The 15,155-nt window shown below is 36.7% G+C and overlaps 1 protein-coding gene across 8 annotated transcripts in view; it reads right to left on the reverse strand.

Moving 5' to 3' along the window:
- Nucleotides 1-15,155, reverse strand: part of gphnb (gephyrin b) — a 125,540-nt gene that overhangs the window by 10,584 nt on the left and 99,801 nt on the right. For 4 of the 8 annotated variants that reach the window (XM_053489461.1, XM_053489458.1, XM_053489456.1 and 1 more), the window contains 7 exons: nt 12,666-12,728; nt 9,305-9,347; nt 7,561-7,698; nt 4,846-4,938; nt 2,720-2,775; nt 2,423-2,542; nt 1,213-1,271 (listed from right to left, as the gene is read on the reverse strand). In XM_053489461.1, the coding sequence (XP_053345436.1) occupies nt 1,213-1,271; nt 2,423-2,542; nt 2,720-2,775; nt 4,846-4,938; nt 7,561-7,698; nt 9,305-9,347; nt 12,666-12,728 (572 nt within the window). The remainder of the gene's footprint in view (nt 1-1,212; nt 1,272-2,422; nt 2,543-2,719; nt 2,776-4,845; nt 4,939-7,560; nt 7,699-9,304; nt 9,348-12,665; nt 12,729-15,155) is intronic. The other 4 variants (XM_053489463.1, XM_053489462.1, XM_053489460.1 and 1 more) reach the window with 1 other exon arrangement.

Consider the following 15,155-nt stretch of genomic DNA (forward strand, 5'->3'; position numbering starts at 1 on the left):
ATAAATGCAAAAATAGTTTTAAAATATTTTTCGGGAGATTTTGAAGTCAGTGTGGCGATTCTGTACGTAAATCGCCACACAAAAGAAAAGAAAATTTAGATAAAACATTTCCCTCATCTCTAGTAGTAGCTATATAAATTTCAACCCACGGTTATAATTTTACATCCATTTCTGCATGTCAGACTGTAAAAAGTAAGTAGTAAACTAGGAAATGAACAAATGTCAGACAAAACTGTTAGCTTGCTAACTTTCACAGAGAGACTGAGGAGGAGCTTCTTCCCGCAGGCAATAAGGTCTCTCAATCACATCACACCACACAGGAGTAATATCTTTTAAACATTGACATTGACTGGACAATCATGGACACATTCATGCAATACATATTTACATATCTGAAACCATTGCACACGACACTTTCATAAGTCACTTTTATACAATACATGTTTATATATCTGAAGCCATTGCACATGACACTTTTATAAGTCACTTTTCATGAATATTTGCACAGCCATTGCCACTTTACAACACTTTAAAATTTTTATATATATATCCCCCCCCCCATATTCCTATATTTCTATATTTTGTAATATTTTTATTATGCCCTTATTTGTACAGTTTGTTTATTTTACTAGTTACATTTATTTTCTTTCGTATTTCTTTTTATTAATATTTATTCCTTTTATATAGTTTTTATTTTCTTTTTAAGGTCACTGGCGGTCGTACAAGCATTTCACTGCATATCGTACTGTGTATGACTGCGTATGTGACAAATGAAATTTGAATTCGAATATGAACTTGCTAGCCGCTAAAGCTGATTTGCTACTTAAGTGGTAAGTTCCTAGCTATGTTGTTCAGCTAACAGTTGTGTAATTTTGTTCTAATACCAAGAAATTAATTAAGGAATAAATAGGGATCTATGATACAGGATCCATCAGGCCAGCATATACATTTGAATAAGCAAATATTACACATAGTATGAAATGTGCTGATGTGAAGGACATGTAATAAATGTAATAATCACAGGTTTAATTTTCTCTTAAAAACAGTGAAATACAAAAAAATACATTTAAATAAAGCAAGTATACGCAGAGGGAGCATTTAAAATGATACATAGGATAGATCAGAAATCTACTAACTTATATTGATTTGAACTGCGATTACAATGCTTTCAGACAGAAAACAGCTCTCTCCGTCTCTGTCTCTCTCTCTTACCTGATATCCTGTCCGGGACGTGCTTGCACCAGAATGCGCACTTCAAGTTCCTCTGTGCCCTGCATGCAGACAATAATTAAAAGCTAAACACTACCTGTCACATATAATTTGTCACATATAGATTACTGCACAGTGAAATTCTTTGTGCCTTGCACATCTTATCTTCTTGTTAGTAGGCAGGGGTCAGAGCACAGAGTCAGCCATTATACAGTACCCCTGAAGCAGACAAGGTTAAGGGCCTTGCTCAAGGGCCCAACAGCAGCAACCTGATGGAGCTGAGGCTTGAACCACCAACCTTCCGATCCGTAACTCAGAGCCTTAACACACTGAGACCTAAAAATCTGCCCCTTAAATCTTGTATTAGTTATAAGACCAAAATAAAGCATGTACTGTATAAACATACATCTGGAAAACTTGTAAGCCTTAGTCTGCTTTAGAAAAATATGGATCTGTTATCATACTCTAAAAGAGGATCGGCAAGTCCAACACAATTTATAGAAAAAGGTAACTACGCAGTTCTCAAACAATTATGAAGCATTTAGCCTAATTTTAAAAGTGCTTATAATAAAAAAAATCTGCCAACTCATCTACCGCAATAAATGGTTAATACACTCCTGTACAAGATTTATGTATGTTAATTACTTAATAAATGTCACAATATAGTGTGCTCTCTTCTTAAGTAAGTGTATGTAAGCATGACATGGCTGCTCATTGTTTGCAAAAAAAGGGCAATAAATATAATGTATTTCTTGCACTAGTCCATTTAGAACATTATAAGTATCTTATTTCATTATATAAGCATCTTATTACATTATACCAAATATATTCGCTTTTATAAGATTGTACTGGCTTATAGATTTATTTATGCATATTAGAATACTACAGAAGTAGAGTTTAGTTTTTTTAAATGTGATGTGTAATTTTCTTTTAGTGTACCATTAGTTTGGACCACAGGGTTTAAAATCTACATGCTATTTTAGGACATAATTTATGGCATAAAGATAAAAAAAAAAAGAGAGCTGCAGAATTTCAGAATTTCAATTAAAGGTCACAATAAAGGGAACTTATTGACCAAATTTAACCTTATTGGTAAGTAATCAGGCACTTATTGCCTTCGGGAATTTAAGTAAAAACCTTTAAATACAATGCTTTTGCTGAAAGAGTAAAAAGTAGAAACTTTGTGTTTTTAAGTGTGGCTATGCAAACTCACGTCCTCGGATTCTCTCAGTAGCTCTGTGTCCTCCACCTGCACCACAGCGTCGGCTCCACATGGGATTGGAGCCCCGGTCGTCACCCTCATCACCTGGCCTGGCATCACTGTGTGTGTGGGCTGTGGGGAAAACACACAAATTCATAAATAACCCTGGGTTCCTGGTTTGCCACTACAGTTTAAATCACAATGCTTCAAGCTCATGCAATGTTTATATTTCATAATGGAAATATTAAGTGGAAATGAGTATATACACATTATGTGTGTATGAACGTGTGTGCACGTATGTGTATTCACCTGCTCCCCTGCCTGAGACTCGCCGATGATAAAGCGGTCACCAGGCCCATCAGCCGCTGGAGAGGTAAGAACCAGACACATACACAGTAAAACTCACAGCACAGACTGTAATAGTGACTGTGAATTTAAGCTTCACAATGATGCCAGTTACTAGATCATTTTTAATGAGAAAAGCAAATCTACATTTCTGAGTGGCTGAACGGAAAAGTGTTCGCTTTATTAGTCATTGATTGCAACTTCAAATCCCAGAAATGCTCCTGCCATCTGCGGTTGCGACTCGAAGAATACAAAAGTGGCTGTGCTCCGTGGGCTTCTGTAAGTATCAGTGACAGCAGCCAATTGCACACATGTGGCTTATAAACGTACTTGACTGGATCAAGGTGTCTTAGAGCAAGAGAGTTGACTGGTGGAAAAAATCGGAGACACGTCTGTAAACCCAGTACTTTATATCTGTAGTTTAATCTGTAGTCATACAATTACACAAGGCGAAGGCATAACTGAAATACAGGTGAAGAGGAATATGGCCAGCAAACAACTCTTTGTAGTTCACTCAAGCTTAAACCTACAATTGGAATCATGTGCTGAAAGGAGTAGACACAGGGCTTTCAGCCTCGCTTTCTAGCTGATCATTATTTACATGACATTACAGAGCTCTAGCATGAAGAAATAGATTTCAGAAATGGGTAAAAAGATAAAGAGTTTAAGAAACCCTATGACTATGTTCCCATCTGTAGGGAATTCTACTATAAAAGTGTGAGCTGTCTGACATTCATCGATATAAGAGGCTTTTCCTGAGTGCACTTTGCAGCAGACATGACTGATATGGGGAACAGTATGGAGGTGTGACACAGGGAGTGAAGCGTCAATTAACATGGAGTGTCGTAATGCGAGGCAAACACACACTCATCAAGAGTTGAGTGTGACTGAGAGGAGAGAGAGAGTGAAAGAGAGAGAGGCAAAGGGAGGGAGAAAGGGGTGTTGATGAATCACTGTAATATCAGTATGAAGGGAACTAAATAAAAAAAAAAACTTGCTGCAGTATGAGTTACTGGGAAGAGAAACAAGAAACAAAACGACTCTTCTGGGGTCTTCAGGGTTAAAGTGGAGTTTAATACAGAGGGAAACATTACCTCAGCTTGAGTCAAGAGTCCTTATTACTGAATGTGAGGAATAGATCATCATCATCATCATCATTATCATATGGGTGTACTGTTATAGGAAAAGAATTAATGGCTGAAGGGTGCGATGTGAAGTGGATGATCTTTACAATCACATGGTTGATTATTTTTCAATTACAGCCCAAACGCTTTTTTATATTATTCTATCTAACAATTTGTCATTTTCTAAAAAATGACACATCATCAGTTTTATTCAGTTAATGTTTAACATTGTGGAATGTCTTGTCATGTCACTAAGAATCTGTAAATCCATTCACTTTGATAAATTTTCTTACAGTTTTACCTCTTATTGTTATAAAGATTTCCCACATTTCCAAATTGAATCCCAAAATCTTGACATTGGACAAAATTAAAATGCTTCTGTCTGGGAATTTTATCAGGAATTTGTCAGAATCTGGTAACTTGGGCTGCAGTGTAAGAAACATCCTAGGCGTTTTCTACTATCTAAGATTTTCAACTTTGCAGTTATTTGAAGGTTTTTGTACAGACTTTGTAAGTATAGCAGTTTATGATTACTGTTGACAAAAATTGTAAGTATGGTAGATGATTTTTAACAGCTGGTAGGTAAATCGTGACAGTTCTTCAAACATTCTTGACAGTTCAGCATGGGTTTCCTACAATTTGTAGGGGAGTCCTAGATGATTCGTAAGTACATTTTTACATTTCATGACTACTGCTTAGCCAATTTGTTAGTTATTCAAGGAAAGAACCATAAAAGAAGCTCAGGAATGTGGCAAAGCCCTTTCACACCAAAGATTTCATTTAAATTAAGATCTTCTCACAGAAAACCTCACCTTATAACAAAATGACACTTAAAATATGCATATGGAGTGTCTGGCATTAATTCCACTTGAAGCATCGTGTTTAACTTAGGTAAAACCAGAGTGTTGATCTTGGGCCTTTAATATTATTGTCGGTTAATTATTATTTATAAAGTATCTCACATACCTCGCACAGCGTAGCCATCCTTCACAGAGGCGGGGAAAGGGGGCAGGTTGTCTTTGGCATAAACATCCTGAGCCAGAACTCGGCCCATTCCATCTGATGAAGTAAATTACGCAAACACTCACATTTTTAGCTACTCTAAAGCGATGTCATCAAGTTCAATATTTATATACACATATTAAAAAAAAATGGATATCATAAGACAGGTTAAATATACGTGGATATACGCGTGGATATGGAGAAACCTGCAGCTTTTTATGTTTTTAGCCACATCTCTCAACCATGTTGAGAATGGTGTGTTCTGTTTGAATGAACTCACTTATTTCTACAGCCATGACAAGTGTTTACACAAGTTTATTAATAAGTAATTTCACTTTTGTCAATTTTAGCCCTTTTTATATATAAATTTAAATTCAGATTTTTTAAAGATTGCTTTTGACATTGAAAAATTGTGCTAAAATTGTGCTAAATCCAGTCAAAATCATTTTTGTGGAAAAAAAAAATTGAAGTGGAATGCTTTATCCTTGCTATCAAAGAGTTACCTGAGCAATATAAGAGCACTTCCAGGAAAATAAAATGACATCGACTAAGGAGCTAGTTACAGTGCTAGCATGGATACATTCTCAGATGCATGACTAGCTTGCTAACTCTGACTAGCAAAAAATGGGACGAAAACAGAACATTTGTGCAAAACAAACTGTTATTCCTTTACAGAAATGTATTATATGAACACTGAATATGTTACATAACTAATTAGGATGAGTGTGAACTTTTATTTTGTGTTTACATTCATTATTTATGTTTTCATTTAAGTTGGTAGACCAGCAACACTTTTCCAACGTATACATGTTGGTAAGAAAAAAATGTTTCTGAAGGACAGCTATTAACGCTACATTTAAAAATTACACAACAATAAAGAAATTAGATCAAAAATCTTAATCTATTGTTGATGAAATTACTTAAGCAATAAGGAAGATGTTAAATAATGTACCATCTGGTCTACTGTCTTGACTGTGATTTGGCAGCTGGTAGCTGTTCTGCCTCAGTTGAATTTTTCAGCATTATAACATTGCTGTTACTATGGTTACCATGCCAGAGACGCAAGCAATTTTTCACCTGCTCTATGAAAAGATATGCTAATTGGAAAAATGATGACATATGATATGGGAAAGCAGAAAGGCAGATGGAGCACTGAGAGATTTGTCCCCAGCAGCGTAAGAAAATATAAAAAAAAATTCTCATAACTGCCAGGTACATTAAACTGAATTTGGCAAAATACTTCCTTACCAAACAACATCAAGGTATTAGCACAAAGTTGCTATGAGCAATCATGCATGAAAAGATGCTGCTCTGATCAACAATATAAAAAATTTTGCAAAAAATACAGATCAGGTGACAGGGTGAAGAGCATCTGTGTGTGTACTGTATGTGTGTGTAACGGACAAGCTAAGTATAGCTGACATTGTGTCTCTTTTCTCTGCTAGTGAGCGTAGGTGTTCATAGAATAATCCCTATGTGCAGGATCATGATCCTGCAGCTCTCTCAAAAATATTTAAAAATATATGACTTTGGATATAGAAAAAGCGTAAGAAGCATATGCGTAGTGGTCTGTGAAAATCTATCGAATATCATTTTAACATAATTCTGAAAAAGAATATATATATATATATATTTTAATTGCTTTGGCTGTCCACCTGCAGGTGCAGAGGTAGTAGGTAACTAAATACATTTACTTTATTACTCTACTTAAGTACACATTTCACATATCTGTACTTTACTTGAGTATTTCTATTGGTTGATACTTTTACTCCACTACATCCTACAACAAATATTTGTACATTTAACTTTACTACATTTCTGCATGGGGTTCTGTTACAGCAGTTGAAATATCACCACCTGCTGACTATTATGCATAATTGCATGTTTTGCCTTCCCTTTGTGAAACTTTTAATCATGTAGCAGGTGTTTAAAATGAAAAGTGGAGACGGCACAGCCAGTGTCGGGAACCAGAGAGAGAGAGAGAGAGAGGGGCAAAGAGGCTACTGTGAGCTAATACAAGCTCAATACCTTTGATAATTAAACATTTGAAGGTGAGTATCTATATACTATTACTTAAGTACAGTTATAAATGGAGGCCTTCCACTTTTACTATTTTTTAGTATTATTATTTAGCCTATGGTATCTGTTAGAATGAATGTAGTTTTTTTTTTTTTTTTTTTTTATAAAATCATGATAGTGTACCTTATATAATCTCAGAACAAACTGAATCAGCACCTGGGTATTGTGATATCAGATTCGGGATCCCTTGTGTTTCCCATACCGAAAATATGCAAAGGTCTTCTTTTTCACCTCAGGCAAACATACTTAAAAATTTTATAACTTGTGCTTGATTTTCACAAATGTCGGAATTTTACCAGCTGAAGTATTTTCCCAGGCTAGCATACACACACACAAACCAGATCTTTTTAGACCAAATAAATAATATGTTGCAATTAGTTCAAGTGCACTATGTACTGTTATGTCGCAGCCACTTTTATCGACTTTTATGGATTCACCTATAAGTAAAAAGTTGTATTGCTTAAAGTCTTACCAACAGAGTTGGAACTCGAGGCTTTCGGTTTAGTAGGGAAGAGCTGTGCTACCAGTGCTGTGTGTGTGTGTGTGTGTGTGTGTGTGTGTGTGTATCTGCCAGTACTGTGGATATACATGTATGCTGACCTCTGTAGTTAATAATCTCAGTGCCCAGAACTGGCGTCATCTCCAGCACAGTGATGAAGGCTTTATCCATGGAGGTTAGTGGGAATGGGGACATACGGTGCCTCCGGGCCACCTTAGTGATGTCCACTGCACTGTGACCTGCGCACACATAGGATAATACATATACTAATACATAAACACATTTCCACCCCAACAGTCAAGCATAAGTTTTCGATTAAGACTGAATAATTAGGGCAACAAAACTGCTGATAACAATAATGTTTACTTCTGGTGTGTTCAAAGATGTCTATTAACAGATGCTGTTAGAGTAAAATTTTAGCATAAACAAGCTACTCCCTCTCAGAATCATTAATATATATCAAGCAAAGTTAAAAAAATGGCTATTTATGTAACAAGCTCAGCAGCAACCTCATTTCCTCTCTCGTCTGTTCCAACCACTAAGCTTGACCAGTATACTTATCACTGGCCTGATCATCTGTTACCATCTGCACTTGTTGGTTCATGCCATTAGTTAACCCCTTTATAAACTGCCTGGCCAAAAATAGTTGTTGCACCACCTTTAGCTGATTACAGCAGGCTTTTGCAGAGCATTTTTTCGACAACCTTATGCAATATCACAAAATTTCCATCCAGTGCTGCTTTAATTTGTGGCCGAGATCTTATACTGATGAAAGGACAGTCAATTTAAAAAAACTGTGAATTTATACAGGCACTAAGTTTATATTTAATTATTATTATATTTCATTATATTTAACTATACATAAATTTTACAGATTGTTTACTTTTTGGCTAGCACGTGTATAAGGTGTTTCTTGATTTCACTAGCAATTCTTTAAACAACCACATGACAACAGTAAAAAAACAACAACACACTTTAAGGGTAATGCTGCAATCCATTATACTTCATCAGAATTTCTCAAGACTTTTGTAATATATTATTTTTCATATAACTAATTAATAATTTCATGTTATTCATTACTAGATGATCTTGATAATAATGTTCTTATTCACTCACTTATCCTCTATACCACTTCATGTATACAGGTTCGCGGGGGGTCCTGGAGTCTATGCCAGGAGACTTGGGGCACGAGGTGGGGAACACCCTGGATGGGGTGCCAATCAATCGCAGGGCACACACACACACTCATTCACACACTACGGGCAATGCCCAAATGCCTAACATGCCACCATTAATATGTTAAATTCAGAGACCAAATATGACCCTGGAATGGAGAACTGAATTTTTTTCCAAGCTTAAGCACTGAAACATGTTTACGTAAAACTTTACATTTACTTGGAACTCTCTGTGTACAGTAGATTGCAGCATACAGTAGTGAGTGCCAACTCTCAGATCTTGGGGTCTGTCACATCTTTCCATGATCTTGAGGGGGAAAATGGCTGCTCAGCATGATTTGTTTATATCCTGCACTGAAGCCTGGAGGGAGTTTGGAATTATTGGATATTGTTGCTTTGCTCACAGTATGGGATGTTAATTCAGAAATATTGTGTGTTTGTGGACTGTGAATAGATATAGAAAGATTAGAAAGGGGCGAAATCGGATAACATGCCCATAACAACATAGGAAAATATGGAAAGGTAATTATTTAAGACTGCCACTTTAATTAAAACAACATGTGGTTTTTAGAATGGGTGAATTGATATCAAAATCAGGCTTTTAAGCCTGTATTGCCGACCGTATACACACTGAAACACGCATACAAACACATACACACAAGTCACTTACTCGCCCGTAAGATATTTTCTTTGCTGCTGCATCGTGACTGCACCTGGAGAAAGACAGAGAGAAAGAGGCAAAGCAGGAGGTAGATGCTGTTAGTTCGAAAACAGCATGTCTTAGATGACAATACTCAGTGAGATGTTGGCTACACTGTGAAGAAAAATGGAAATGTCATAATGTCATGTCACACCATGGAGCCGAATCGATGTCATCCAGGGCTGTGGCTTGGAAACGAAAATGGAGCCAAGATTTACTGCACAATGAAGCAATGAGCAAAAAGAAACATCTAAATCAGACCGACAAGCAGCTCAGACTCTATCTCAATCTAGTGGTTTATTATCCTCAGCCGATCATTAGCATACTACGCTAACACGTATCATTTCCAAGCAAGCTGCCCTTCTTCTTCCACACTCGTACGCGCTTTCTGAAAGAGAGCTGAACTGATTCCTGTGGATATGATTATAAACTCTGGAGCTCAAACAGACATTATTGCGTCTTCATATCACGTCTTCATTTCGGTTCTATGCTTCTGTTTCGAAATCAACATGCAATAATCCTTATTTTACGTATGTGCTAGCATAGCTCTGACTGACGAAGTAGAGAGGAAATCTGCTCTTCACTGCAGAAACATTTCTCTCGGAGCGCAAAATATTGCACCAGGGAAGCACTTGTAATTTAATCCCTGGCCCTTCATCATCAAACTTGCCTCAAAACTTGATCATGCAGTTTCTGCCTTATGAGAACATGAGCCAAAAAAAGTACCTTTGGAATAAACAGTATACTGTATGTAGGAGTCATTTTATGAAGATAATTTTATTTACTTGTATTATTACTTTGTTGCATTCAGCGATGCTCTGCTAAAATTTTTCCTTATTTTTTCTTTATCTGATGCATCTTCCAGTCATATTATTAACGAATTATGTATAATTATTTACCTTAATAAGTGTCACGTAATCAAAAAACTTTTACAGATGACGTCTTGTTACTGTACATGTCGGTCGACAGGGGCTGAGATGATTTCAAACATTCAGCCGAGGTCACATGTTGGCTTCATTCTAAGAGAGAATTTACCCTCCATACTGTCAATAATACCGGCCTGGTATACTTCATGTCCCGATAAACATGGGCATGTGGGCAATACCTTGATTAAATGTTGTGGTTGTGCATAAAATTATGTTAACGGCTAACATGTCACCTAGCTTACAAACAGGGGATGCAACGTGTAATGTCGATACTAATACCTAAAATGAGAGGTTTATATCATGTAATACTATAAAAATCTTTTCCTTATTCATATATCATATTCAAGTGGCACTAATTAAACATTACCTGTATGTCATGTCTATAAAACATGTCTTTAAACACTGTGATTTGTAAATAATCTATAGCTATCATTCTTACTCATAAAAAAACATTTTTTTTCTTTCGTTATAAACCACATGCAGCCTTGTTAAAAAGAAGCCAGAGTCGTTCCTCTTCCTCGCCTTGCCCTCTATCTGACCTAGAGCTCTATCAAAAGCACTAAATTGTACAGCACCGTTTCGATCCCAGAGCACTGCAACTACCCTGTCACAGCTGGCTTGGGCTAGATAAGGGGAAGAGTTACAGCGTGTGCATGCAGTTTGTCCTGTCACTGTGATCTAAACCCTTTCTGGAGATTAATATGGGCCACCGATTCTGCCAGACAGCCCGAAAACGAAGACGTGGAGAGATGGAGAGGGAGACAGGGAGGAGGAAAGGGTGGAGTGAGGCGGCTCTGGGAAAATACTGTGAAGAAAGAAGCGAGAGAGCAGACACACTGTATCTACAGGAAGTGGAATAAGAGGAAAAGACAAAAGATGAGAAACAGAGAGACAGAAAGAGAGAGAGTGAGAGAAAGAGAGAGAGTGATTGAGAAAAGAAATACTGGAAGGGACAGGAAGAGACCAGCACTACTGTCGCAAAAACACATAACAGCCAGGACCATAAAGCGAGTGATGGTGACATTAAAGGAAAAAACAACAACAAAAAAGAGGAAAAGAATAATGTGTATTTGATGATGCCTGAAATAAGCAGGATGAGGAATAGACTGTTGTGAAATATAGTTTTATGTGAGTAAAATAAATTTTTTTTTTACACACTGTCCACCTTACCCCCCGCGTCGATCGATCAAGACATGCTGGAGGAAGATTGCTTATTTCGTTGTTTTTTTTTTTTTTGTACTGGAGATCACAAAACTTGACTGCTTATCAATATAATTGCACCTTCATTCATAAAAAAAAAAATTGTTGAAAATTTCTCGCCTGTTTTCAGACAGAAAGACGTCACTGACTGATAACCGCAAGCAAGTGTGAGTTAGACACTTATTCATTCAGACCTAAATTTGGGCGTTTTTGACCAAAACTAGGCTTGATGATGGTTGACATTTAAATGTGTGACTACATAGAGATAATATAGTTATCATTTAAGAGCAGAGACCTGTCTTTGTAGCCTGGGTGACTCCAAAAATCATGCAAAAATCATCTTATCATCTTAATAACACTTACTTTATATGATGGTAGAGCATTTATACATGCACATATGATAACTGAGAATAATTCAGGTAACAAAACAATGGCTAACAACTAAAAAGTAGGTAACATCTTGTGTATGTTTGTGTATTTGTGTGTGTGTGGAGGAATAGAGATAGATGAGGGGGAAAAATGAGGGAAAGCAACTAAACAGCATGACCTCCACACACATAGAGAGGGAAGAGGGAAGAGGTGTTTCCATCCACATGTTTGGGAGATTTAAAGGCTATGTCCAAAAATATTAAAAATGTCTATTTCTATTGCTACTATTCTACTGAAGATCATGAAGAAGGATTACAAAACTATGTGGTGTCTTCTTTACTGTATCCCTGACCTCAGCCATAAATGAACAGAGGTGGGTCGACTGGAAGGAATTAGGACTTAATATTGTTGGTATAGAAGTTCCACTGACATATCACTGAGATCAGTGTAAAACATCTACAGTAAATAAAGCAGCAACAATATGTATTTTTTTGTGTTGCATGAATAATTCACAGTCATACCGGTGACCTTTTGTTTATAACAGCTGATATTATTGTTTATTGAATCTTTACATCGTTAAATTCTATTTTGTTGCATCGTTTCGATATCAGGTCCTAAAACAATCATCGCCAATCAATCCTTTTCAATCTCATCATCACTTAACCTTATACAAAGTACAAAAGTGAACAATGAACAAATTAATGCACAAAACAAACAAGTGGATGAAAACCCCACTACAAAGAGAGAGAGAGAGAGAGAGAGAGAAAGAGAGAGATGGACAAGACAGACAGCAAGTGAGCATTGCATATGGCCTGGTGAGGGGTGGCGATAGTTACTCGAGAGCTGAAGGTCCTATGGCTCCTTCGATCATCTTTAAGCACCTCCAACCTACACTGGAGCTACAGTGGAGACAAAGTCATCAAGCATCAGTCCATCAGTCCCAAGCAACCAGGGCAAAGCAAGACACAATGCAAAAGGTGAGGCAACTCAAAAGACAGAGCACAGCCAACGAGTGCCAGGGAAAGAGAGAGAGACAGAGGGTGAGAAAACCAGAGAGAGAGAGAGAGAAAGAGACTGAGAGAAAGACAAACAGATAGACAGAGGAAGAAGAACAAGTTAGGCAGCACTTCAACTTCAGGTGCAACAAAACGAAGATCCTCATGAGCTTTTAATATCACTCTGTAATGTATCTGGTGGCAGTAATACAACAGAAAGTCATAGTCTCCATTCATTTTTGTCTGCTTGTTTATTTTTTTCTTTTAGCTGCCTTATCTGAAAAGGACAAGCTTTCTGAACATGGATTACTGTAACAATGCTTATTTCAAATTACACAACAAATGTAATTAACACTATTAGTGAATTGACATCTTACAAGGTGTTCCAGTAAGAAAGCAATCATTGTGAACACAAAAAACACAAATCCACAAGCGACACAGGTGCTCCGGGGACTCTGCGGATTACCTCTCTGATTATGGATCATGAGATTGTATGCTTGACTTCTATTTGGCCCAGCGTAACCTGATGGATGATGTCTACAGTGGCATGTTTGACTTTGAGAGCTGGGCATTTACATGTTTCCGTTCAGCTCCACTGTGATGGCGACTGGCTGTTTCAGCCGTCATGTCATTTGTGACTCTCGTAAGGTACATACTTACTGTCGTTTGTGAATAAATTGATTTTATTTTCTTGTATTTCTTGTAATGTTTATTTCATTAACAGGCAGGTAAATCCTATTAACTACTTATTATAGCCAATCCACCTTGAGGGTTGGGAGGAAACCTGGAAGCCCATAGGCATAGGGAGAACCCAGAGAATGCATTATTAGCTAATACAGAATCAAATATGTAGAGGAAAACTGTTTGTAACACAAACAAGATGAGGTTCTATATGCAGCGCCTGCGAATACAGTTCCCAGAGGAGAAGAAATGAAGCCAAGGAATGAAAGAGAGGGAGGGAGGGAGGGAGAGAGAGGTGGTGGTGGTGGTGGTGGTGGAGCTGCACGAGAATGATGCTGTGACCGAGCAGATCATGAGGAGGTTCAGCTGAAGCAGGCATTCACTTGTATAACGTTAAAATCTTCACTGATTAATATGAGGCAACACTTTCAAACAGACAGTTGTATGTTTTTTTTTTTTTTTGCGAATTCCTTGGTAACCCTTTAAAGTCACATTTATTGCTTGTGATAAAATGTACCGTCATTTAATATTCATAAATGCCTTTCTCATAGGAACATCTTAGTACCAATGTGTTTTTGAGTCACTATTGGTCAGTTTCTGAAGATTTTTTTCTTTTTTTCATTTTTTTTTTCATTTTAATAAACGGACAAAACTGTTATCGAGACTTATATCTTACTTTTGAGAAAAAAGACTTGAAAGGGTTATCAGCTGCAGTCCTGCGACATGCTTCATTTCGCAGGTTATTTTGTAGTTAATTAATAGATTTGTAGTTAAGTGATAGATTTGCAAGTAATTAACTGATTAGAAGATAATTCATAGATATTCATGTCTCATGGAATACCATCAGATGATGATTATAAATAATGATCTATAATAAATATGAACATGGACTCAGAATTAGGATGGCAGAGAACGGAATGAAGAAAGCTCAGCAAATCTCTAAAACACACACACACACACACACACACACACACACAATTTCTATCTAGTACTTATATAATCGATATAAAGTCATGTGCACACATACATATACTCTTTATCCTTCTCTCTAAAACACACACACACACACACATGCACACACACAGTATATATGTACACATATATATACAATCGTATGCAGACATTCACATGCACACATACAGAAATATTTACTGAAACTATAACCTAATTAAATTAAAGCTAATAGAAACAGAATTAAAGCTTGTACTTTTCTTTAAAACAACATGAGCAGATACAGTATACAAACCCACCTCCATAAATCATGAACTTTAATAATACCTCTCTCGGTTTTAAACTGCAGTAAATGGTATGTCACTGAATAATAACACTATACTGCACTGCTGTTTTTGCTGTAATGAACTGTTAAATCACCTTATACAATCATGAATATTTAAAATGTCATCACTGAGTACTTTGTGTGAAGTAAAAATCACACACGCATCCTCATGTGAGCTTAATGCGTCACAATTAAAATGTATTAAGTAGAAGAAAAAAAAATCTATATGAATTTTTAACATGGATATTTTAGAAATGCTTCCTTAACTAAACTATGAAAAGCTATAGCCAAAGGTTTAGCATTCTTTAAGAGCAGAGAGAAGAAGAGAGAGAGTAAAAGAGAGAGAGAGAGTAAAAGAGAGTGAAAGAGAAAGA

This window comes from Clarias gariepinus, chromosome 27 (assembly GCF_024256425.1).
Source record: "Clarias gariepinus isolate MV-2021 ecotype Netherlands chromosome 27, CGAR_prim_01v2, whole genome shotgun sequence".
NCBI lineage: Eukaryota > Metazoa > Chordata > Actinopteri > Siluriformes > Clariidae > Clarias > Clarias gariepinus.